The following is a 26,549-nucleotide window of genomic DNA, read 5'->3' as shown; positions in this document are numbered from 1 at the left end:
ATATGTCATTCAAAGTGGTTTCCCTATAAAGACAGTGTATTTTCGAAATCTTTTTTCTACCTGTAGCACATTTTTTGTAAACTCCACACGATTAAAATACGCTTATTCGAAACGTTCTTTGTCAGATGGCCGCAAACGGCAGAGAACTAGCGAGTCGCGTTACGTGAGACACCCTGTATACGCGATATGACCTTATTTTCGAGTTATAGCTTATTTTGTGTTGCAGCAATCTTTTGTGTAGATAAGACCAAGAATTGGAATGTTGGTGTATACTGCTTTTGCTGCGTGGTTTTGAGTGTCGTGCAAGCGCCGCGTTATGAATGGAGCAGTCAGTGTAAGGCTGCGTGCACACAGGCGGCCGTCTTTCTTTCTTCCTTTTCCTATCAAGAAGAAACAAAAACAGACATACAGATCACGGCGATATCGCACGGTAAAACGTCGCCCGTCGAGTTCCCGCGTAAAAGCCTCGCACGTCCGGTGCAGCAAGATTATTCCGAATTTATGGTAGTGGCGTCGTGAAAATGAGTTATTCACAGAAATTGCGAAACGTCTGACACGCGTCTTACGTATGGATTGCCGTAAGAACTAGGTATCTGTATAATATACGGTGAACGGTTTCTGAAATGCCATTTGCCCGAGAGGGAAATGTTTCGAAGAAACAACGCGAAAGAAGCTGCAACTCGAAAACCAAGTCGTATCTGCTGTACGTTTATGCAAGTTTTTCTTCTTCGTTTACCCCGTACCTTCGATTCGCATAGTCTGAAACAGCCTGTATAATTTATATCAGAAATTCTATAAATTTCAACAAAACTCGGGAGCGAATGGAAAAAGCTTGCTCTGGCTGGTCATTTAAATGGAAGAAAAATTCATTTAAAAGATCGTGCGTACAAGTAGATGATTCGTTTTCAAGGATACAAAGCAATTCCGAAGCTCCGCGATTTCTACCGCTTTTTACATCAGAAACGTGTGTAATTATCAGAGACGAGGAAAGAGTAATTACGCTCAACGTTCGCATTTAATTGGTTGACTTTGCGTTGGCGAAATAAGAGGCACGAACTTTGCCAACAAAAAGAAAAACGTGTCACTTTTAGAAACTAATTGGACCGAGGAAAGAAGTTTGCTGCTTTCTGAGAAAACGTGCGATATTCTTCAATATTAACTTGTAATTATCGCCGAGCTTCTGACTCGTAAGAGGCTAAACAAGGGAAGATCATCTGTTCTTCTTCCATGTTATATTTATAACAGTAGCATAATTTATGTCTTTAGCGATCGTTCTTAAGGCTAGATTTAAATAGAGCATTCTTAATAGAGATAATAAAGAAAAGGAACTCTGGTATTTCTAATGTTACGTAATTAATTAACGTAGATAATTAATATATAAAGCAGTGACGCAAATTGAAATCATTTCACGTTTCTCGCCTTCAGATGTACATAATACTATTGAAATTTCGTAATTATCTTCGAATTTTGTTTTCTCAATCCTCGAAAATCGAGGCTTCACGCACAGTGAAACACATTTTCATCCTGGTTCGATCCTTGGACGCGATCTCAGCTCGTTGCCTCGTTAACGTGCATTCCGTGATCACAACATATGCTCTGTACACGTCGTTTCTTTAATTGTCAGGTGTCGGTAAAACATACAGGCTCCTCCGCGCAATTTATAACATAAACGCTTTATGACGGTAGCAACATCTGCTCGTCAGCTGTGAAGTTATCAATTCTCGAGTCTCTATGGTGAAGAAAAGTCGTAACCCCTTTGTCCATAGGATATAACGACTATAAGGAAAGAACGCGATAAGTCACATTTGCTGTCTTTTTTCCGCAGAAACACCTTTGACATTCAGTTTGCTGTCAGTCGGTAATAAAAATGTTACCAAAATTGTTCTTTCATTTTAGACATAAATATGTATGTATTTTTTCAACTTTCAATGTGTTCAAAATTTTGCTGTTTAGTTTTCACGTTGCTTGCCTTAAATCATACATTTGGCTTTTACAGAAGTATACGTATTTTTACACTGTATGTATTTTGCCATTCCATTCGAAATTCTCAGCATATCCTAACAATTTATACGTTTTGTTTCATTTGAATTTTAATTTAATATTGATAATTATGTAAAATACCGTGCGTTTTTCATTTCCTTTAAAATTGTCACCGTATTGCTCTATATTAATGACTATACACACGACTTCCACAAAACTGATAATATTTTTTCATTGCTTTAAAATATTGCTTAATAATTGTATCTTTGGTTCCTATAAAACTTGTTCAATTTATCAGTATCACCTGTTCTTGGAAAATCTCCGAACGCAACAGCTCGTTTTCATTTTCAGTTATTTCTATTCGATCACAGAGTGGTATTAGAGTAAAAAAATCGATAAGAACGTGCTCGTCATGTTCTTATCATGCGATCTTCATATACGAAGCGCCGTTCTTAATAGATTTCGTTGATCAGCAGGTTTGGACAAGGTCAGTAAAGTGGCGTTAATGTATTTTAGAAGAAAAATAGAAACAAACAAGGGGAAATATCATTGGACGTTACGAATATCGTTTGGTTACGGGCATTGTGATACTATTTTTAAGCGCATATCGAATGTTCCACTTTCGGACGAGCACATAATAAATTGCTTTCTCTTTTGTCCGCCACGATATTTTTGGATCTTGTCAATGCAATCGTGGGTTTTGCCGATCAAATAAGTCGCGAAACGTCACTTTTCAAAACTAAATATAATTGCTCGATTCTATTCTTCGTTTTTTCCCTTACTTCCTGTGTGTGGCTCGATTATAAAAATTATTTATGTTCGTATAATTATTATTATATTCGTATAAAAATTATTATTGTTCGTATAAAAATTGCAGACGATGAGGATTTTACGAGTTGATAATTTCTCTTCTTATTAAGTCATTAGCGTTTGGATTTCATATTTCTACGTTATCAGGACTTTACTATTTATCATTCTTACGTTAATATAATTATTGTAATAGCAATTTTCCGTATCTAAGACACGAATATTTAACGTTCTTCTTTCTACATGACTCGTATTATAATTCTCTGTTTCTAACGTACAATTTCGAGTATTTTAATTCTCTATACGCAGTGCCATATTTGTAAGCTACCAAAGTTTCCACTTTTAATTCTTAAATCCCTGGTATATAACAAATGAACAAAAGAAACGTTCGTATCTTTGAAATATTAGTTAGATCAACTTTCATTATATAAATTATTTTTAATATTAATAGCAACAAATATTATTCAATATTAATAGCAACGTTAGATCCATAATCAATCCAAGTGTTACAAACGAATTAAACTTTGAAAAATTAGTTGAATTAACTTCAGTTATATGAATCGTTTTTTAACATCAATAGTAATAAACATTATTTAATAACACATTTAATAAACACCAAAATTAAATCCATAGACTGTTACAAACGAATAGAGAATGCATGGACAACTTTCAACAAAAATTATATAGATCAATTTCAGCCATATGAATCATTTTTTACTATTAACAGCAATAAACAGTGATTCGTATGAAACCTAAAGCTATTCAGTTATTTTTACCATTGATTCGACTATATTCAACATATCTCACTGAAGCAAAACAAAAAAAAAAAAAAGAAAAAAGAAACAAAAAAGGAATCAGAATCAAAAATATTACCATAATTGTCCATGATTTCACGGGAGTAGAATTTCACATTTGTCAGAGTAGAGTTAGCCTTGGAAGATTCAGGGGCCAGACATGTGAAAACGAGAACTTTCGGCAATGGACTTTCTCCTCCTAGTGAAATGTGCCTTGGCCGTTTCTCCTACCGCGGCTCCGGAATCGGTTCGCCACTCCATTCGCCCTCTTTCTTGTTTTTCTCACTTGGGAAGGGCCGTTCCCAAAATTTTGTCAGTAACTCGGCCACGAAAAGCAGCACGCTTGGCCGAAATGGGACCGCTTTCTTCCGGACACCCGTTAGACGAGTTCCACATTCTTATTTTTTTTTTTTTTCGCGCTCACGTTAGCCACTCCCGGTGATCAAACCTCGATTGAATAAATCTGCTCGCATACTTTCTTCCCTATTATTTTAATCCTCTTTTTCGGATTCTTTCTCCTCTCTGATTTCTGTAAGAAAATTTTAAGGTGGTGCTTGTTTGAAAAGCACGTGTCGATCAGATTTCGAATCTTGGAAATGTAGAGGATTGGATGAGACGTTGGGAGCTTTTAATTAATAAAGTATTTTTTGTAGGATGTAGTAACGTAGTTTTGAAAAATTTTCTTTTAGAATTTTTTTTAAAAATTTATCGATAATCAAGGTGACTAGGTGGAAAATTTTTGGAAATTGCTTGGTTTATTATTGGAAGATAATTTTTAGAAATCGATTGTAAAATATTTACCCTGATTACTCTGATTTTTATGCAGCTTATTATATCAATTTCGACACTTTGCTGGAAAAAGATTTTCCGAAATTACATAATCTACAAATTAAATATATCTAATACACACTAACGTAAAACATCTTCATTTGCTTTAAATTAAATCTACTTTGAATTCTCCAACGAAGATCAAGAAAAGTGTTTAATACGTAGTTTCAAAGAACTATAGTAAGTAAAGATCATAACAACGAAATTCCATCGGAAACCGAGAAATATCTCTAAAATCACGAAGCGTAACCAGAAATTCTAACAACACGATTTCTCCATCCATGATTTACAATCACAACAAGTGTTTTATCCATCGGTATAAATCGTTCTATTATCGTGGAATTGAAAAAAAGCTGGCCTAATTCACGAAGCATCCCTGATTCCCGGGTTGCTTACGAAATATGAAGAACGTGTTGCGGTAAATCAGTCGGAACGTCTCACCTCTTTTCTCCTTCGCTCGTGATACACCAGGAGTGAAAGGAAGCGGCAGGATCAACAGGTTGTCTCGATTCCCATTTCGTGTAGCATCGTTAGACCGTAGCAACAGTTTAACCTTTAGCCGGGAAACGAAAGCGTCTTTGCCCGCATCGAGATCTCCGGCCTCGTTCGAAAAAACCAGACATCTTGTTATACTAGTTTTCATCGTTTCTGACGTCGTAGTATTGACACAAAGTAGAGTACGAATTGATACAATAATACTTCAAAGATTCATGTAGATACGTTTATGTATTTCTTTTGGTAAGAACAGAATCATAGTTGAGTTTATGATTGACGGAAGAAATATAGAGAGGATTTTTTGAGTAAACTGTTGTGAGTCAATATAACTTGATACAGATTTAACATAGTAATAGCAAAAATGTATTAAGATTCAATATATTTGATATAAATTCAATATATTATACTTGCTTCAGATAGATAGAGATAGAAACCATAGTTGATTTTTATAATTAATGGAAAAAATGTAGGGAGATTTCTGGCTAAAGTGTTAAGATTCAATGTGCTTGATATAAATTGAGATTCAATATATGTACTTTGATAGGGATACAGTTTTAAAATAAAGTATGGCAGTGATATTAATTTATTCAATGCAATTTTATAATTTCATATTTTTTAATATAGTCTAAACAAAATATCAAAACTGTGGTATACATTTCCTCAATCCTAAATTAATGATTAGACTGCGGATTCTTATGCAAATTTATATTTTTATAAATATGATCAACATACTGGAATCTAAGTAGAAAATTGTTTTACCTACTAAATATTATAGAAAATACTATGCTTTCGGTATTTTATATATTTTTGCACGTTACCTGCATCTTGCGCATTTTTGCGACTTTAAATTTCTCATGAATGCACAAAAATCTGCACTCTACACAAATAATACTTAGACTTGACCTACGCTACATTTTTATTTCTCTCTCTTTTGAAGCTCTTCGCTATCAATTCTGTATTGAGAATTCTAAGTAGGTTTATTAACGTTAATTAGCGGCGCAAAGGCAACTTAGATGCTTATTAGACTAGATTATTATCATAGTGTATAGCTATTGCAGTAAACATGCACACACATGTACATATAATGTATGTAAATAATAGGCAAAATATAAGTACTTAGATCTAGTAAACAGATTTCGGTAATTCGACTAGGATAGGCCCGAGGCTAGTACTTTAAACTCGATAAGATTTCCAATAAAAATTTGCACGAACAATATTGAAAAAAATTTGCGAATATCCTCGCAAATTTCCCTACTTATGTTCGACCTCGACGAGTAAACAAGGAAAGAAGACTAATATTTTCGGGATCCATTCATTGTGAAACACGTTACCTCACCTCGACACTCGCTCGTTCTCCCATTATCGTAATCCAATTAGGTCGATGACACAGCAGAAGTCGATTCATCGTGGCAAAACAAGCATTCCAACTAAAAAAGGTATATCATCTGTTGGCTGACAAAAGGGAGGATGTACAAAGAACAGGGAGGAGGATATACTTTTGTTGGTCGGAGAACACGAAGGCGACGGCGATGAAAATAAAAAAAGGGGGAAGGAGAAGGATGAGTAGAAAGGATGAAAGAAGGAAGAATGGGCGAATATAAGGAGGAAGAGACGACAACGAAACGGAGGAGGAGAAAGGAATCCTTCCGTGACCCGCGCGAGGACTGCTGGCTCCTCGTGGTTTCCGCGTTCGCACAACAGGCATCGCGTTTTACGGGTACGGGACCGGTTCACCGGTGATTCAGAGCTTTATGCCGGTTCCAGCAGAATTAACGTCGGCATCTTCCCTCCACCGTTGCTTTTTTTCCCTTTCTCCAGCGAGGGAGCGACGAAGAGAAAGGTCGTCGATGCGAACGAAAACGAAATGGGAACTCTTCCAAGTTGTCCGGTGAAGTAAGAGCCATCGTTTTCTTCCAGCCGTATTCGACAACACCAACATGTTGCTCATTTTCTTTGATTTTCTCGTTTTTCTGTCACGATGATGAAGCGTTTAATGGAGAGTAGACGTGGTAACAGCTTGCTTTAGGAATATGACAATATGATATATGCTTTGGGATTTGGTCGGTATCTACGTTCTTTTTTTCAAACTTGGATATTTAGGGTTATTTAGGAAGGTAAAATATCGTTTAAAATATTGCGAAAAATTTGAAGTATTTTTAATATCTACGGTAAAACTAAACACGAGGCTGATCCACAGCTAATGAAGTAAACAGTTGAAAAAGAAGTTTAATTCGATGTCTATTAATAAGATATTCCAATAAAAGAAAAGGTTATGAAACTAGTAACGTTAAAAAAGTTCAACTTGTGGTTTGGCTTTGGGTTACATTAAACTGTAATAGACGAATCACGAAATAAAAGTGACGAAATTTAATCCGGTTTATGCCATATTTTCTAAATTGAAATAAAAGTATTTATCATTGTTTGAAAAACGTCGAAGATACCGACTAAATTGTAAAGTATTGCAGGTGTTGAATAATTGAAAGATCTGTTAGTCATTCATGCTCTATATTTGTTTTAAATACTTGCAGATTTCTCATACAAGGTATGTGTCATATATGCATAAATATCTTTTAAAATCAGCGTGGCATAGATACTTCGAGAACACCCGCTGTTTCGTTGGTTTTCTTTGATTTTTCCTCTTGAGATGGTAAATGGTGTATTCATTAGGAATGACAAAACACAGTAGTAACACGTGTGTTGCGCATAAATATTTTGTATAATCAGTGTAGCATAATTGCACGTATAAAAGGTAAGAAGGGGTAGTAATACTTAGTAATATTAAAACACTGAGCACCATCAGCATTCGAGGACTTTTAAATATACCTGATTCGTGATTCCAATTCGTGATTCTGATTCGTGATCGTATCACTTGGACAGAAGCGATATTTTAAAGAATTCTCATATGTTCGTGGAAGATTCATTTGTAGATACGTGTAAATTCTTCTAATCAGTGTGAGGGAATTCTACATTACGAGGATGAATGGAAAGATGCGATTTGCTAAGATAAGGGGAAATTCCCAAGTGACGTGATAAATTACAGAATTAGCTCCACATTAAATGCGTTAATTGCATTGAATTATAATACATATGAATTATTATAATGTTTGAAAATTCATAGACAGGGAAACGCAATTTTGAAAGTTTCCGAATCGGTCGTAAATCTTTTTCATCGGTCATAAATTAACAATTGAAATTAGAAATCGAAATTAGGGATTGGAACTAAATATCGGAATTAGAAATTGAGACTAGAAATTGAAATTAAAAATTGAAATTAGAAATCGAAAATAGTCGCCGGTACTTGAGACGATCTAAGGAACACGCGAATAGAAGGAGGCGACAGTGTGGTGCGTGGCCGTTAGAATCTTTCTTCGGCGAGGAAACTCTCTCTGTTCCCCACCTTGGAACCACCATGAAACAGGCCTGTCCCCTCTCGAACGCCACGGCGTCGCGGTATTTCGCCACTTTCGATTTTACACGGCGAGTACGGCCGCTCCGTTACTGTTAATTTCATGGATCGGTCACGATCGAAACCACGCACCAGGAAGTGGGTCGGGCCCGACATAGAAAACGGGGACAGCATCAACTGTCCTCTTCGTCCGAGGCGTCGTTTGTTCTAGTTTTCCCTTTTTTCTAATTCGTCACGCCATCGAAACGGAAAGTCGTCTGTGGTAGCCTTCCGATAATTCTATGAGCCACGAATCTTGAAAAAAGTATTTACAATAGTTGAAGAAAGTATTTGAACGTTTATCAAAAAACTCTTCGATGCATATATCGTGTATGTATTATATTAAAAATATCTTGAAATTTCATTAGCGCCGTGTCATGATCATATTGGTGAAATTTGAAAGCGTTTTAAAAATGTAAAAAAATGTATACACAAAAGTGTATTTGGTAAAGAATTAAGAATTATTAAACATATAATCAGCGCTAAATAAGATATTTAGCCTGAATATCGAGGCTTATTAATTGCAACTTCTATGTTCATTTTTAGATTTGTTTCAGACTTCATCAATGTAACGATGGCAAATGAATTTCAAAATCTGGAGGTATAATACGCGTATAATGTGTTCATGAAAGGTTTGTACAGGTGCTCGAATACTTTCGCGACTTATTACGTGTTGTAATCCTGATTTTCGAGCACGGATCTTGTTTGATCCTACCGCCGCCAGTTCTTACCAGTAGAAAGTTCCGAACTGTGGTCAGACACCTTCGGTAAGAAGCTAGAGGAATCGATCTGCCATTTTTTCTTCGATTCTAATGGTTTTTGCGTTAGAATTAGCAGAACGAGGAGTCTGAGATCTCCTATTGTTGCTATTTTTGTTTCATAAATTTAACTTTATCCACTTTTACAATTATTTATATACTGTGATTTTAACGTTGAAGATTTCTAGGTTTAGTAATATCCGCAACTGCCCAGCGACATTGCTTGGTAATATAACGAAATGTACATGGTTTAATCGAATAATTTTCGCGAGGAAATATCCGAAAATAATTGGACCCCGAAAAATAAACAAATCCATCTTTAACCTACCATTCTCGCAACGTCAGAAACAGAAAAATAGGAAACACAAAAGACTTCATCAACGTCATAACGGAACTCTGCTGGAAGACTTAGAAACTCCGAACCAACTCAACGTCGTTGTGCTTGCCATTCTAAAACACCCAGAGAGACGACCGCGGCCCGGGGTTTCGCCTCGGAATACGGAAGCCCCGTTTGCTTGGAAGCCCATTGGCTGTCGTTATTCTGCGAGGAAAATCGAGAAAACCACTGGCGGAGAACGCGCAAAGAAACAACCAGTCGTAGAACCTCCCTCGAAAGACCGCGACCTAACCTACACCGTGCGAGAAACTACCCTTACAGGCTTTCATATTCGCTTCACAAAACAATTCTCCTATAACCTAGCAAACTCTGCGCGTATAAGAAAGAACAAGGACGAAGAGGGACAAAGATGGATAGAGTAGGAAGTGGCAGAATCTTGCGCGTAACACTCGAGTAGGGGGAGAGAGAGAGAGAGAGAGAGAGAGAGAGATAGCGTGGAGAGGGTGTGTGGTGGGAGGTGAGGGCGGGTAAAAGCGGATGTTTGGTGAACGCGAAGAAGACGACGGGTACGAACGGGTTGTGGAGGAGGGTACGGACGTACGCGCGTGTGTGCTCGCGAGAGAGAAACGTCGCGTGGTCTCTTGGTAGGGAAGCTTGGATGTATCGAGAGAGGGAGTGACACGGAGAGAAGGGAGAGAGAAAGAGAGAGATAGAGAGAGAAAGGAATACAGATAGCGCGGAACGTAGGAACGTTGGCGAGTGGCAGTGTCTTTCCGGACGCCGCAGCTTCGAGTCACGCACGCACGGTTTCTCCCTCTCTCTCTCCCTCTCTTTTTCTCTTTTTCTCTCTCTCTCTCTCTTTTTTTATTCGTTCCTGTCTACCTGTCCGTCTATCTATCCACCTATCTGTCCCTCCCTGCCCCGTTCAACATTTTACCCCCTCTCCATCATCTTTTGTATACATACATGCGCGTATGCTCTTTCTCCCTCTTGGTTAACGTTACCCTCTCCCTTCCTCCTGAGAAACTCTGTCCATCCCTCTTCACGGTCTCAGCGAGTCTGTCTTGCTCTCTCTGATTTCCCTTGGCGGCTCCACTCTGCCCTTCCTCGTGCTGTCTCTCCCGGTCGGAACTTCGCTTCTCAGGACGACGTCGAGGCGCGTGATCGTCTCTCCCCCACCGTTAGGAACGCGGCCAGCGAGCCAATCGGAGCTACGCTTCCGGCTACGGTGACGGCCCAATGGGCGAACACCGGCCACGGATAGACGCTGACGATCGCTGATTTTGACAGTCGACACACGACGACGATAGTAGTACACCGTGCCCGTGGCTGGCCGCTGCCTTCTCTCCTTCCCGGCCGAGAACCGAATCTGCTCTTCCTCCGGGAGGTCCTTCCGCGGCCCAACGGATCAGCGGTACGTTTCAGTTCTCCGACGAGGTTCAGTGTGTTCGAGGCGCGTACCTCGGGACTCGCGCGCTCTGCGTCTCGAATACCGGTTCATCGGCGAGCGACAGAAATCCTGCCATCGGTGTGTTGATTTTGAACCAACGAACTGTTGATGTTGATTTTGGACGATGATCTTCCGCACATGAATTCGGTGAACGGTCGAGGACACCGTTGCAAGAGGGGAGAGATAGGAAGAAGGAAAAGTGTGGTCGAATAGAGATCACGTGGCCGAAGTTGAGATCCAAAGATCCCTGGGAAGTTGCAAGATTTTTCATAGCGAAAGACCGTTGTGGCCCTTCGACATCATCGGAGTTGCGATTTTCCTGGTAGTTCTCTTCGGTTCGTCCTCTCTCCGATTCTCTCCCTCTCTTGTCGACGATTCTCGGCCTGGTGACAAGTGTCCGTCCAGTGGCAGCGCAAAAAGACTGCGCGGATGACAGCGAGCGGATAAAATTACGCGCAGATGCTGAGACAAACAGAGACAGTGGCGACCGCGAAGCCTCGGTAGTGTGTCCCTAAGACGATCCTCGTCACATCTGATAAGTGTTCTCTGCTTATTTTAAACGAATATCACTCTAAATCGAATCGAGCTAGTCGATAGAGGCGAGAAAATCAAATTGTCAAACTTTCTGCTTCGATCGTCAGATCGACCGAGGGAATCGAACTCCGTGAGTGAATTCGGTTGTCGTATAGTAAGAGGAAAAGACTAACTGAGTGACAAGGGAGACAAAGTAAGGGGTGATTTAAATGCTCGCGTGAAAGCAACCGAATGAGCTGCGTTATGGAGTACCAGCAATTGCCGCCACCGCCGGTACCAGGCGTGCTGCACCAAGCGCATCATCAGCAGCATCAGCAACAACCGGTGCAACCGCCCCATCCTCACATCGTGGTCGCGCCTGCGCACCAACAGCAACCCCAACAACCACCACCGCCACCGTTACCGCCCACCTCGCACGGCCATCAGGTGCACGCGCCACTTCCGCCCATCCACGAGGACAGCACCAGCTCGCGTTGGAGCCAGTACCAGCATTTATGGAGGCAGCATCATGTATACGTAAATGGTACGAGGATTCTGTGTTTCGAGGGAGTTGAACAGGTTTTGTCAAGTTTCAGGTTTGGTAGGAGGACGTTTGCTACGATTGTTAGGATTACGAGGTTTCCAGTTTCAGCATTTGAATGAACGGCGCTTTTATCGTTACATGACGCGAATTTCTTGGTTTATGGGCTTTCCGGATTTGTAAATTTTGATTTCCAGGATTGTAGAATCTTAGGATACAGGTTTCTAGATTACACGATGTTAATATCGTTAGCTTTCAGATTAGATATCCTCGAAAGTTGATCTTTAAGATCGTTGAGTCTTACGGGGAGACAACGAGAACTGCGTAATGTCGAAAGAGTCGGCCGTTTCGATGCTTTATATGGAAGTTGGTAGAACAACCTGAAATGAATTCGAGCGCGTGACTTTTGTTCTCCAGAAATTAATCGACGAATTGTGTCTTTGGTACGGCAATTTCGTACGTTTTAAATGTTCTTATTGCGATTGCCAGGCACAAAATTGAAAAATATGCGGGGGCACTGTAATAAATAAAAATAATCGAGAATTTTTCAAAATAAATTACAAAAATTTCAAAGAATATATAGTAAGAAGATAGCAAAGTGTATAACAAGATACGAAAAAATTTTGTTAGTTTCTCAAAGTCATGCGCTTAAATCATTTTAGGGCTGTTTTGCCATTAATCTAAACCATCGAATGCACCTGCAGCCAACACATTCGAGAGTAGTTCCTGCTAACTCCTTCTGGTTAGATTCTCTTACTATATCAGAATTACAAGATTGTTGACAGGGTGATACAATTTCGAAATCTGCGTGTTTAAGCTTTCAAATTGTAAATATCTTCAGCGTTCGATTTTTAATATCGTGCAATCTTGGTTTGTTAGTTGTTGGAATTGTAAAAGCATCGATTTTTTAAATGTTTTTAGTATTCCAGAATCATAAATTTTGACTTATAGGGTTGTAGGTCTTTCGATTCTCGGTATTTTAGTAATCTTGGTTAATTAATCTTAGCGGAATCATAGATTCGCCATCTTTTCATTTATAGAATCGCCAGTGTAGCGGTTCTTAGAGTCGCAAAATCTCAATTTTCCACCTCGTGCATTTATCTATCTTCCCGCGCAGTAGTTCTTAGTTAAAATCCCGTTAAGCAGTATATAAGATCAAGAATCTTCATAAATCTCTCTATAAACTCCTGTAACAAGTCGTAAATCCATATCTTAAAAAATACTCCGCTGCAACGTGCTGATTCTACTGCTTTCCAACCAGTCGTATTTTTCAATCGTTAAGAGCATCATACCATCGATATATCGAATCAGTCTGATTTCCAATTCAGAAGAAACTTCGAAGTACGAAATTATCCGGCAACGAGAACAATCTTTCTGTTCTTGCATTTTAACCGATAGTTTTTGGATCCTCTCGTAAAATATCGTTCATACGTTTAATATCAAAAACAGGGCTAAAATCATCCTTCTTAAACCGTGAAATTATTCCACGAAATGATAGGATGATTTTAGGCAATTTCCGTGATGCATCACATTTTTAACAAACCCACGATATCAATTCTTATTCTCGATTAAAGGCACATTCCTTTGTTTTTCGTTCTGCTGCACGTTTACGATGGAAATAACTTTATTTATATCGATAATAGCTAGTTGATTAGATGTAGACTGTCTGGCACTGACATGTGCGGCTGCAGATCGCATTGTCGCTGTACGTGTGCGCTGAAAATGGCGATGCTCTGAACACCAGTCTAAAGAAAAGCAATAAAAAAGAAAAGGAAAAAAAAGACAGACGCAAAGATGTAGAGATAGAGAGAGTCACGTAGGTTTCGACACGTGACAAACGTGGAACAGGTTTTCGTCGTTTTTCTCGGCCAACTCTGTTGCAGGAAGAGTCGAGCATCGCCTGTCGAATTACCTTTTGTAGCAAAAATTACCGCATCGTGTGTCTGTATTCGCGTTATCTCGCCATTAAACATGTAACTTAATAAGGTATGAATATTAAAAAGCCACGGTCGCCTTGTTCACGTACAGCAGTTGACAACTTGTCTAAAAAAAAAAAGAAGAAAAAAGAAAAACTGCTAGAAATCGCAGACAAGTATTGACGACGTTTTATAAAAAAAAGGGGGGAAAAAATGGGAAGGTTTTTTGAAACTAGAAAGAACTTGATTTCTCAACCTTTTATTCACATCACAGTTTCTTCCTGCTTTTTTTTTAGAATCTTTCTGTGACAGAAAAAGCCGCGTTAAATTAGAACGTGAAAGATCACAGAGTATTTTCAGAGTATCTTCAATTCACAAGCCATTGATCATTTAATATAATCAAGGATATAATGGTGAATCCAAAATGAAGTTTAATTTTGTTAATATCCCTAAAACATTATCATTAGAAGACTTCCTCTTCTTTTTTCAGTAGACAAAACAAATCTATACTCAACCTCCATTTGTTGATTCACCAGGAACACGCGTAACGTAAACGTATAATCGATTCGTACACGTGTTAAAATTGTTCAGCTTGTTTTACAACTGGTTTCGATATCGTAATAAAAGTTGGAAGGAAAGATCGATACACAACGATAGATTCGCCTAGAGGAGGCAGAGTGGGCCATTTGGTTAATTCGAGAACATGAAGTTGATTAGAAAGTCGGAGAAGGATAACGCGAGTCTGCGATAAAAGGAGAGAGTAATCGCGGAATAGAAACGCCCACCTGTTGCTTACACCAGGTTGCCTACATTTTATCCACAATTATCACGACGTGATCTATCAGCTTATTTAGCTTAGATCATTCCTGTAGAAACTTTCTCCTTTACTCTTTTTCCTCAACTTCTTCATATCGCGAATCACGATCTCGCAATATAAATAATTCCGATGTTTTCTCCTCGGCTGATATTTTTATCGACTTATTGTCCGAAAAACCGCGTTTGATTGAAAAACCGCGAGATTGACAGCGTGATATGCGATGTTTAAAATCTTGGAATTTATTTCATTTTGAGTTTCGAAATTCGGTTGAGTTATATCGGCGCTTGGCATTGATAGCGGCGCAACTCGTAAAACTTCAAATTTGCTTTTATCGAATAGAGGGTCTTACATTATGTTTCTATATTTATCATGTGAAACGGTATAATCATAATTCCATCAGTTTTGCGTCAGAGGGCAAAATTATTACTTGTGCCGCAATCAACCTGGCCTTAGCTTTGCAACAACACTGGCTCGTTTTCAGTTGTTTTGTGACGCTGCAAGTGGCGTATCTCGTGTCAACTCAACCTTATTATGTCGTTCAAATGACTCACGAAGATTTCTTCGTACATTTTAAAAAGCCTCTCCTATAAAACGAACGTTTTTTTTTAAATTGTGTCACGAACGTTTTTTTAGCGTTGAAAGGCTGGAAGGAAACGCGATCACAAGGCTATCTAATCCTCATTTTCATAATTCCACAAAAAATTGAGAAAATCAGAAGATTCTTTATTTTATCGCACAGATATTTATAAAATTATATCAAAGTGTATTTCCGGGTTGAGAGCTATTTCTGTATTCGAGATTAAAAACACAAAGTCGAGTCACGTACGTAAAAAAACACGAGAAGGCGATAAGGAGCGTAATTTCGGACAACTTGTTGAATCTAGAATTGAAGAATCTAGAAATATAGAAGAAGAATACATATTTATTTCTACAAAGGATTAAAAGAACAATCTCGATATTGGCTATTGGAATTTTAATTGCTTGCTGTGTGTTTGTCCGTGATCTTCATACGTAATATTGCACAGATGAATCCTTGTTGGATTCATTTTAAAAAGAGACGATGCACTTGTAGCATTCTTTTTCAAAACTTTTTGCTTCATGAAATTCTCGCGACAATAATAATGATTTGTCATGTTGCAGGTAGGAGTTTGATCTCAGCCTTTTATTTCCCTTTTCATACATGGTATTCTTGTATTTGTAGTTTGTACTTTGAGTTTGCGATGAATCTATTAGTACTGCGAAAGTTAGTTATTAACCAAGCGGAGGTCCGAGTTAACGGGTTCGAAGATGGAGCGTGAATGAATCATACGTGTCCACATGCGAACGTGTGAATTCACCTATGCACCTATCCTACTTGCGACGGAATCGACTCAAGGCTATTAACATTTGCATCCTCCCACGTTTCCCACTTGAGCCTCTCTGTTTTCTGCGCTCGTCTGTTTCCTCTTGGCGTTCGCTCGCTCGTACAAGCATGTAGAAACACGCTGGGAATTAAAGATCCTTTCATGTACCTTGGAAACTTAAAAGCTTCTGAAGCTTGCTTTTAAAAGCGGCAAAAATATCGAATATATCGGAATATTGAAAACTGTAGAAATTAGAGAATTATTCTTAAAGACGAAACTATTCGCTAAAAAGGATTTATTTAAATTTACGTTTTAAATATCAGATTAGTTTTATGAGTAATTTTATAAACAATCTTATATCCATATTGGATTATTCGCGAAGATTTGTAGATTATAGGACATAGAAAAATCTGGAGGAATTAGCATTTCGTTGAACGACGTGTGTTTCTTTTCACAATTTTTTCCTATTTCCCGAATACCACCGTGACAACTTTGAAATTTTATTCAACCGTCTATTAAAGAAATTGCAATTATGACGAGCAACTAACTGTTTTTCTTGGATTCGAAGTAGATTCAGCGACTAAGGTTGGAAGCTTCGCGAGAATCCGGGAAATGAGTCGGAAAATCCAACCGCGTGAAAGGCGATGGACGCTGTGAAATGGCAATCGTGCAATTGGCAGCAACAGGCTGGAAGAACTTTTAGACCTCTGTTATTTTTAACACGTTAACTGCTTCAAGAAGCTAACGTGCGCATCTCGCTTGGCCGCGTTTAATAGGCCTCGAAATATGTCGTATTATCGCATGCTGGCAAGTTCAATACGATCTTCCTTTTGCTATTTTCCTCTATCGAAAAATATTACGCAAATGATCACAGTTTTTCTTTTTGCTCTTAATAAATTATTATTACGATGTTTATATTCTTCGTTTAATAATCAACGTAAGAACAGAACGATTTTACCTTACAACGTGATACATCTTTTCGAACTTTGTATTACAATTTTCAAAATACATTGAAATTTTCTAATCATATTATTATGACTTAATAAAACATTGTAATTTATATGAAACAGTTTCTCGTAGATCGAAAATTCCGAATCATCGAATACGAAGTCATAAAGAAACTATTTGCTGACATTATAAGTAAAATGTACAATAAAATATATGGATGTTACATGGAAATCATATGTGGTGTTGTAAATGGTAGTAATTTTGATATCTTTTATCAAACATACCTTATCCATAGGGAATCGTTTGACTAGCAAAATATTTATGCTTCCATCTAAAAACAGGCAGAAATTATAATTATAATTGCAATCCTCTTCGTAAGTACCACCTCTCCGAAATAACATCAAATCGCTTTATTAGCTTCATTGGCTTAAAATTCTAAAACTTTCGGGGAGAATTAACGGCATAATCCATAATTAATAACCTGTTAATTCATCAATCTCGATAATTTCTAAATTAATATATTTCCCACTGATTTCCCCAATTAATACTAATCTCCATCGTTGGAATGGTAAATATCCTTATCTCCATCTAAAAGCAGATAAAGATTACAAACTGCAATTCTTTTCACCTCTGCTTCTTAAAGATCACAAATCATTGCATTATCTTATCCGATTAAAAATGTTGAAACTCTCACGATGAAAATCAAACGATCTCTACCCAATAACTCGTTGATTCAATACTTTTAATAATCTATAAATTAACATCCAGAAGCAGCAATAGGTAACAATCGTAACCGCGATGCTCTTGGCAAATAAAAAGTCACAAATTCCTTGTTAAAGATTACAAATCACCGCGTTACCCTGTTAAACTTCAAATTCCAAAACTCTCAAAGGCATGATCAAAAACACGACCTGTGGCTTTTGACTTCATCGATCTTAATAATCTTCGATCTTGATCCATCGTCCGAGATAAAGTACATGTTCGTATCTGTGTCTAAAAACAAAGAAAGATTACAATTAGACCTGCGATCCTCTTAAAAATCACAAATCACCCCGTTATCCTGTCTGACTTGGAATTTTAAAACTCCGAGACAGAATCAATCTAGACATGATCTGTATCTAATAACTTGTTCGTAAATCGATCGAAAGTGGAGGAGAGAAAAAGGAAAGCAATCTGGATTTGAATGTGAAGCGACAGAAAAAGGAAACTTTGGTAGGCGAACGCGTTGATCGATCGTCATTCGACGTCGTTTAACCGCTCGTTTAGACAGTACATAGTTGCGTCCATGGCGTGTGTGCAACACGCTCTTCTAAACACTAAACGACCTCGTGAGCTCATTGCAACGGCAGTGTGCCGGCGTTGTTGTCGGGTGTGTGCGCATCGAATTGTCGCCGGACACAATGGATCCCGAATGGGACTGCTTTCAGGGGCACAATGCCTAGGGATGGGCGGACCAGCCCGTCCTGCACTTTGACGTTCGTTCCAACATGACAATGACGAATCCGGGGATCGTGTCATTCCTCGAAATACGCACTTTTTAATCTATTACAACATTAAACTGTCCTTACGTAATGCTTGTTCTACGTTACGTTTAATTAGAAATGGTTTTGTGGTCTAACGTCCAATAGATGAGGAACATGCATAAGAGAAAGTAAGGCAATAATAATGGTTTATGTGAAAATTTGCCAGTTAGCAGCGAGTTATCGTTGTGTATCATCTTTGTATATTTCGTGTCTTTGGATATTTTATGTTTTCAGCTTCTACAATTTATTTTGAATGATACTTTTTGGGCAGACTAACGAGGAATTTAGATGAACTCCATAGCGTGAACTAGGGTTTCTAAATACGAATTTCTGTTCTGTTCCATTGAAAAACTGATTAAAAGCGATCCGAAAGCATAGATTTAAACTGATGCTAAAAATTAATCGAAGTAACTGTCAAACCGCCGATTTTTACGTATTTGTGAAAAATTTGAAGATGCGGAAATGCATAGAATGCAGTTAATTATACAACGATATACACAGTACCTGCTACAATGTATAGTAGGTAAAATAATTTTTTCCCAGTCTTTCTAATTATATTCGCAAAAATACAAATTCGTCTAAATATCCACTGTTTGACTATCGTCAACGTGCGAGAACTTCATCAACATCAAAATCTATAGAATTACTTATACAAACATTTTCCAGGCTGAGGGGCAATTTAAGAAAAAGGAGATTTCATTTCTGAGAAATATGTTCCCTTTTCTTTTTTAACATTAGCACTATCTCTACGAAGAACCAATTGATATTAAATAGAGAGACTTGGTATTCCAGTCTGGTGTGACTATTACAAATTCGATTGCATCATATTGCAAGTAAAGTAACGCTCAAGAAGCATAGCATACTAACAATAAGTCTCGCAGCGATGAGTTTTTAAGGAAACGTTCGCTCTGGCTTCTTTACTGATGGAATAGTATAGCGGTCTCACTTGTTTGCTTAGATTTCCTTGTCTGCTCATATGCTGGCATTGAACCATCTTTTCTTTCCGTAGTAAAGTGGAATTCTGTACTGCGTTTCAATTTTTTTTCTAACACGTTTTTTGAAATTCAAGATCACGAACTCTATTTTATTTATAATAAATTAGAATTTCATATTTCTCTTCAGTTTCTGCTGTGATCATCGTAGAATTCAGAATAACAAAACTTCGCTTCGTCTACGATATTATCGGCTTGCTTGGTAAAAAACGATCTAAGTGTAAGAGTTATAACGTAATATAAGTGTCTCCGCGTCATAATCCTTGACTAATTAAAACGACTATAAAATTCTGCCGGCAAATGAAACGGTCAGTAAACACACGAGACAAGGCTCTAATATAATCGATAGTGCAAGTCGATAGAAATTAATATCGGGAACGTAGGCAGTTTCTCTGACGCAAAGTGTAGGCCGACCTGCGACCTCGATTTATGTAGCCGTTTACGTCGCTGATTTGACGACGAGTTTTCCTAAAATCGTGTCTTAAATTAAAGCCCCGTTGACGAGTCTTTGCGAGACGAAAATTATGCTTTGCATACGTTCTAAAGTTCAATTCTGTTCTCGTATGATTGATACGATTCCTAAGAAACCACGTAAAAGGTATATAATGTATATGAAAAATATTGGTGATTGGTCTTAAATATGAAAACTCGATACAAGTCGTATTGAAGTATTTAATTAAATCTCCATTTCATTTTTCGTATTATTCGTTCGAACATATTTCATGTTCTGTAAACTTAAAAACAAAAATAATTATATATTTATTTATAAAATGAATTATCCTTTGTGAAGAAAATAAATAATACGTCACTGATTGAAGAATACGAAGATAAAAACAGATACGTGTGCTTATTAATTAGGTTTTATTCCTTGCTACTTTCTGACAGTAGATTCGGTCGTTCGCACCAGACACTAGAACTACACTATGACTCGAAGCATAAAATAGAAATGCCAAAAGAAGCTTCTGAATGTGATAGAGTATATTCCATATATTCCAAAAAAAAAAAAAATTGTTCAAATGTCAAAAATGCTTCCATAGGAAAAATTATTCAAATATCAAAAGCGTGTTTGTGAGAAATGACGAAATGGTGATTTTGACTATTATCGTAGGTGTGTAGCATTAAACGAGCGCGATCGATCGGCGAAGGGCCTGCTTTTCTAGAGCAAGTGTGTCCCGCAACGAGTATGTCACAACGAGTTAGCTTTTTCCTGAAGACCGTGGCACATTGGCCGTCACCTGACCTTCCCGAAGGCCGCGCTTTAATCCTCGGCCTAAACGAAGCCGTAAGAAATCGCTTCGTATCTCTCTCGACCACGTCCACTCGCGTTACGTGCGTTCGTTTTCATGCACGTGTTACTCGTGTGCACGCGTTGCTTTAAACTTTACACACTGCGTGTCTCGAATTCACGTTTTAGGATCTTCACAATTTTTAACTAAAATTAGCATATTTTATGCAATTTTTATTCTTCGTGTATGAACTTTTGACTATAGTTTATTAATTTGACGTGGAAAGAAGGGAGGGTTTGAAAATGCTATTTCTTGATAAATTGGTATAGTTTTGGTAATTGTTGAATTGGTAAAATTTGTTATTTGGCGATTTATGTATTGATAAATTTTGATGTTTAATAATTGATTGTACTTGATATTGCTTTCGGTATTTGATAATTGGCTGGAAAATATTGTTTGGCAAATTGGTATAATTTTGATAATTGTTAAATTGATAAGTGTTGGTATTTGATAATTTGCTAATATAATATTCAAGAAGCCGTCCTCTAGGATAACGATCGATACAAAATATTGAATTTGAGATTATTAAATTCCTTCTTTTCGATAAAACTGGCTCTGAAATATCTAGTTACTTCAGAAAAATGCAGCGTTTAAGGAGACACCCGAGAAGTGCGATTAGAATTTACATCGTCGCGCTGATTCTGCTGTTTACTGAAGAGTCTATTAAATTTCTGAAGCCAGCAAACATTTTCAAAAGCTGTTCAATTTTCCGCTTAATACCAATGAATGTTCTTCGAGACAAATTTGGAGATTGTGAGAACATATTGATAATAATAATCAAGCAAAGATCTTAATTGAGTCTGATAGTACTATAATGCTACATATATATTACTCCAAAGTTTACGAAAGATAACAGAAGCTATGACGACTAGAGATTTGGACGCGTCTTGTGATATGGACTCAAGATCCATTTTATGCATAGCATGCAACTCGTGATGATAAGAGTAGGAGATTATGACGCTAGCATATGTTTGGAAAAGTTTATAAATCGAAATAGCAAAAATTGCTTTGAAAAAGCTTTCTCGTACGTAACTTCGCATAGTGTCTTTTTCTTCTAAATAAAAGTGTAGATAATTTTGTTTCATAGTCAGAGTGTATGGAATTTTACTTCAATCAACGATGAAATTTAATTCGAGTCCATTGTCTAATAAATCATTTAATTAAAATTATTATAGAGACATTTCGATACAAAATAAGAGTATTATATTAAAAGAAAAAAATGTATATATATATATTTATAAATTGCATTTTCTAATGAAATGTTCTTTACAATGATTTTTCTTTATAATAATTTCTAGTATCTGTATATAAAATATGTAAATATATATTATTGTATATATATGTAAAAATATATTATATACATATAGATACGGAAAATTCTTATAAAAGGAAATCATTATAAAGAATGGCATTCCTTTAAAATGCAATTGAAATTCCCATACGTCTTAATAAATATTAATTTTCATGAAATCATTATCGTTGAAATCTCTCGTTAAGCACGAATTACCGAGTATTAAGTACGAATCGTTTGATCTACGATTAACAATGCTACATACATATTAACACGATTAGATCCATAAAAGGCAGTGGAACGAGAACTGTTCGCAGTCCGTGCATTTCGATTATTATCTGTGTTTCCTCTTACGTTCATTACGTCGGATTATCGAGTTTTGCTGCATAACAAAGTCATGAACGTACGAGTAGAACCAATGACAATCATATAGCTGTGCGTATGTGTCTGGACACGTGTAGCATAAACCAACAGTTATTGTAGAAAGGCAGAGGAAGGAGAGAGGATCAGGAAACAAACACACAGCGATTTATTCTCCTAGTTTCATATAAACATCTGTACGCGGCCTTTTAGAAACTCGGATCCGATGAACTTCATTAACGACCTGTTATTTCCAGTCTAATATATTCCTTACTTTAAAAAAAAAATATATATATATATAGATTCAACATCGCATCAACTGCAAGGTTATTAGTGAACGAGAGGGATTTCATGTAGTTTCCTCTTCTATGTTGCAATATTTTAAGATCTTATGCAAGTTGATTATTCTCGTTTAGTTTAGCTGATTGGTACGGGAATAGTTAAAATTGCTATGGTTCTTCTTTCTTATATGCATTTGAGTAGGAGAAACGGAATTTTTATGGAGACTACAAAAGGAAACAGAATTGTTGGATGTAATTAGAAATTTGTCTTCTTTCAGTGCAATTTTTAATTTTTCCAAAGTTCGAACGGTTCTAGGAGAAAATACAAAACATTGGTCTTTCCGTGTTTTGGAACGCTATTGCCTTTAACGTCTCCAAACGAGGAAAAGTGAACGATTTTGCACTGCTACGTTTACAAAATTAAAAACTCTCCGAAAGAACGTACTGATTCAAAAATTAAGACCAGGAGAGATCCTTAAACATCTCCATGAACGTTTGCACTTCTATTGTATCTACTAAATTTCTAAACGTATAAACGGCGAAACTTCTCAAACCAATCGCGCTCTTAATTTATAAAAAAAAATAAGAGCAGGAAGAAAAGAATGTATAACTAGAAACTGAGAGAATTTCTAAGATCCTCTGAAGCATTCAGATTTTCTCAAGTAAAGAAGGAATTACAGGATTACTTGCAAAACTCAGAAATGGCTTATGGCTAGGATTTACGAAGAATCACGAATCTTCCTTTCATATCTATTCATAGAAAAGTCGTTAGGCACGGTATTAGCGGAACTTTTGATTAACAATGTGTTATTCCTCGAGTTGACGTTCGAAGGGAGAGAGAGAGAGATAAAGAGAGGCAAGGAGAGAAAGAGGAGAGAACTCTATATATACACATAAACAACGTGCAGCACGCGTGCATCCACGTGCTCGCCCGTCCACGGAATCTGATCCGCGAAATTGGATTTTGCTTGAGAGCATCGATCGCTAGAAAACGATTACTCAGGAGATTTTGCGCTTTTTTTTCGCGCTTCTCGCTTCTTTCATGGACGCTGTCCTAACGCTTCGCGCACGGATCCCGCCATCCGATCGTTTTCAAACTAGTGGATAATTACATTCTATCGAAATTAAAACGGAATTGAGCGTTATACGAATAGAACGTTGTTAAACGATTTAGCGTTAGATCTTATTTTTAGGAAATTCTCGATATTATCTTCTTAAAATTATTATGCTTTTCGATACGGAAATTTATTCGTCGGAATATTTCGATTTACTTAGGAATTAATGAAATGATTTTCCTTTCGAGATTTTATCTCTCTGGACGTTATATCTCTTTTCTTTTCCATGGATATTTTTCTGCTGCTTAATATCGTTTGTTGTATTTTGATTTGCTTAACAGCGATTTTGTTAAATTTATATCTTTCCTGAGATATTATATTTTTACTTAGTAGATTTTTCTAATAGTCAGAGCATAGTTCGTGCTCTCAAGACATCACGATACGGGCGCGATATCAGTTTTTACAATAATACTTCATAATGTTTACACAGCAATGAACTTTATGTACATAAAGTTCTACAACGTACGGATAGATCCTGCGGTAATACGTACAGTAGAAATTCGGTCAGCAGTGGACGTGTTGATAATCTCGTATAGCTTGTTTAAATATCTGCAATATACAATAGATAGATGAATATGAATGATCAAAGGGTACAAGAAATATCAAATGGCAGAGGTATTTAGGTCAAAATTTTATCAATCATCTGCGTGGTATTGTAATTAGCAAATCTTCCACGTAAAAGTGATTCTAATCTCAAACCGTAATTATCATTGTCCACTTTTGTCTTACAACCAGTCGGCTTTCTGCGATATTAATGAAGCAACGTACGATTTTTAATTCGATAAGGTACCTTAGAAAGAATAAAATAAACTGTACACGAGCACGATCGACGTAGAAGAAAAGCTTCTGTCGGTTAACATCGTACGATGGAATTATTGTTAACAAGCTGTTATTAACTGCTTGAGCAGAAGGAAAATAAGAAAAAAGAGAATGCGTATTGATCGAATGCAAAAACAACGGAAAATAACGTTTCGCGAAGATAGACGGATAAATAAAAGTTAAAGGATCGTTCTGATGCATACACAGGATGAGCCGATAGGTGGTACTATTTAAAATAACTAGCTACATATTGGTTTTATCGAAAAACGTCTTAAATGATTTATGTTGTATTCCAAGGCACTCGACGACTGGATGCAACTTTATTTTCTGATATTTCATATTTTCCGATATATCGAGGTGATCTTGGATTTCTTAAATGGCGTCGTATATTTATTATAACATTAGTCGATCCAGTTGGACATTCTCTACAAGAAATTATTATCTTATTTATACCGAAGAATCATTCGTCTGGCGGATATGTTAACTTATATTTGTTAAATTTAACGTACAAAAGATAAAGACAACGTAATCGTAAGAACACCGCCTGGCGTCTTTCCTTGACAAAAATAATGTTAAAATATCTACCAAACTATTGGTTTCTCGGTACAAATAGAATATTCAGAATATTCAGTTAGATGGATTAATGTTATAAAAAATATACGCTGCCACTTAAAAATCTCAGGGTTACCTTGATATCTCAGAAAAAGCAAGATATTAGGAAATAAAATTGCGCTTGACGAGTGGCTTGAAGTGCAATTTAATTCGTTCTATGGCGTATTTTAGATAGTACTTCTTATTGACTCACACTGTGTTGCATATGTTAATTAATCGGTAAAAAAAATTCATTTCATTTGTGAATTCTCAGCTAAGCATTTTCAATAACGTCATTATAGGAACGTATTTCTTCCACTAATAAATCTTTTTCTTCTTTGTACACCTTTCCTCTCCATGAATTATTCACGTGCTATTTTTTTGATCTGTTTCTTTTTCAGGTAAGCTGCACACATAATGAAATAACCCCAGTCTTACTTACATGTAGAATCCTTCTGGTGTGCGTATGTAAGTAGATCTTTGCATTCTTTTCGGCCGTGGATTTTCCAACATTCTATTCTCTTCCATATCTTATTCTCTACTTCGCGTTGAATTTTTATCCAGACTTTCTTCGAATTTACCTTTTTTATTCGCTTCGATATTTGTCGTTGTCCTATGACGTTTATAATTCTTCCTTAAGAGTGCCGAAGATAGTTGTGCAAATTTTAGAGTCTAAGAGTGGTGAAACTTCATTTTAAATCTTATTCGGTGTTTTTTAATTAATGCGTTTCCTATGAGAAGTCTGTAACGTTTGTTAATTGATATTTTACTCTTGTGGAAATTTGGGTCCATGTCTCTCCACATCGCCAATATTCGTTTCTTATGATTAATTATTTTATTTATTTTAGAAGAACTATGGGTAGATAGATAGATCCACGTAATCTAGATGTGAAACAGTAATCGAATCTCACTTTAATCTTCGAACATTCTTAATCATGTTATTCATATAAAAGTCAAGGAATTTCTAGCAATAGCCTTTGCGTAATTGTTCGATTCAACTTGACGCGAGACACCTTCAATGCTAATAATTTGATCATCAACATTAATGAAATGTGTAACAATGAAAGATATGATCGCTACATCCTCAAATAAAAGAGCTAGAGGGAGAGTATACTTTAGCGATTCGAGCGATATAAAGTCTATTAAAAATTCGTAAAAGTATTGCGAATTATCACCTGTAGAATTTAACGTGTCAACTATCTCGTACAATACAAAACAAATATCCTCCCGATATCGTAAACCTAAGCAAACTTCCCAAATTTTCTAAAGCAAACTTAGTAAAGCAACTAACTTATTAAACTTACTTACTAAAATAATGT

At 36.9% G+C, this 26,549-nt stretch overlaps 1 protein-coding gene across 8 annotated transcripts in view; it reads left to right on the top strand.

Moving 5' to 3' along the window:
- Window positions 1-26,549, top strand: part of LOC117155283 (PAR-domain protein 1) — a 101,063-nt gene that overhangs the window by 21,769 nt on the left and 52,745 nt on the right. The window contains exon 1 of one of the 8 annotated variants that reach the window (XM_033331130.2): window positions 10,216-11,951. The exons of 6 other annotated variants lie outside the window; for them this stretch is intronic. In XM_033331130.2, coding sequence (XP_033187021.1) covers window positions 11,660-11,951 — 292 coding nt within the window. In that variant the 5' untranslated portion in view covers window positions 10,216-11,659. Of the gene's footprint in view, window positions 1-10,215; window positions 11,952-26,549 lie in introns of those variants that run through there. One more of the 8 variants, XM_033331133.2, reaches the window with a different exon arrangement.

The sequence above is a fragment of the Bombus vancouverensis genome, chromosome 12 (assembly GCF_051014615.1).
Source record: "Bombus vancouverensis nearcticus chromosome 12, iyBomVanc1_principal, whole genome shotgun sequence".
In the NCBI taxonomy this organism is placed as follows: domain Eukaryota; kingdom Metazoa; phylum Arthropoda; class Insecta; order Hymenoptera; family Apidae; genus Bombus; species Bombus vancouverensis.
The sequence above is the reverse complement of the archived record's forward strand: the minus strand, read 5'-3'. Positions and strand labels throughout refer to the sequence as shown.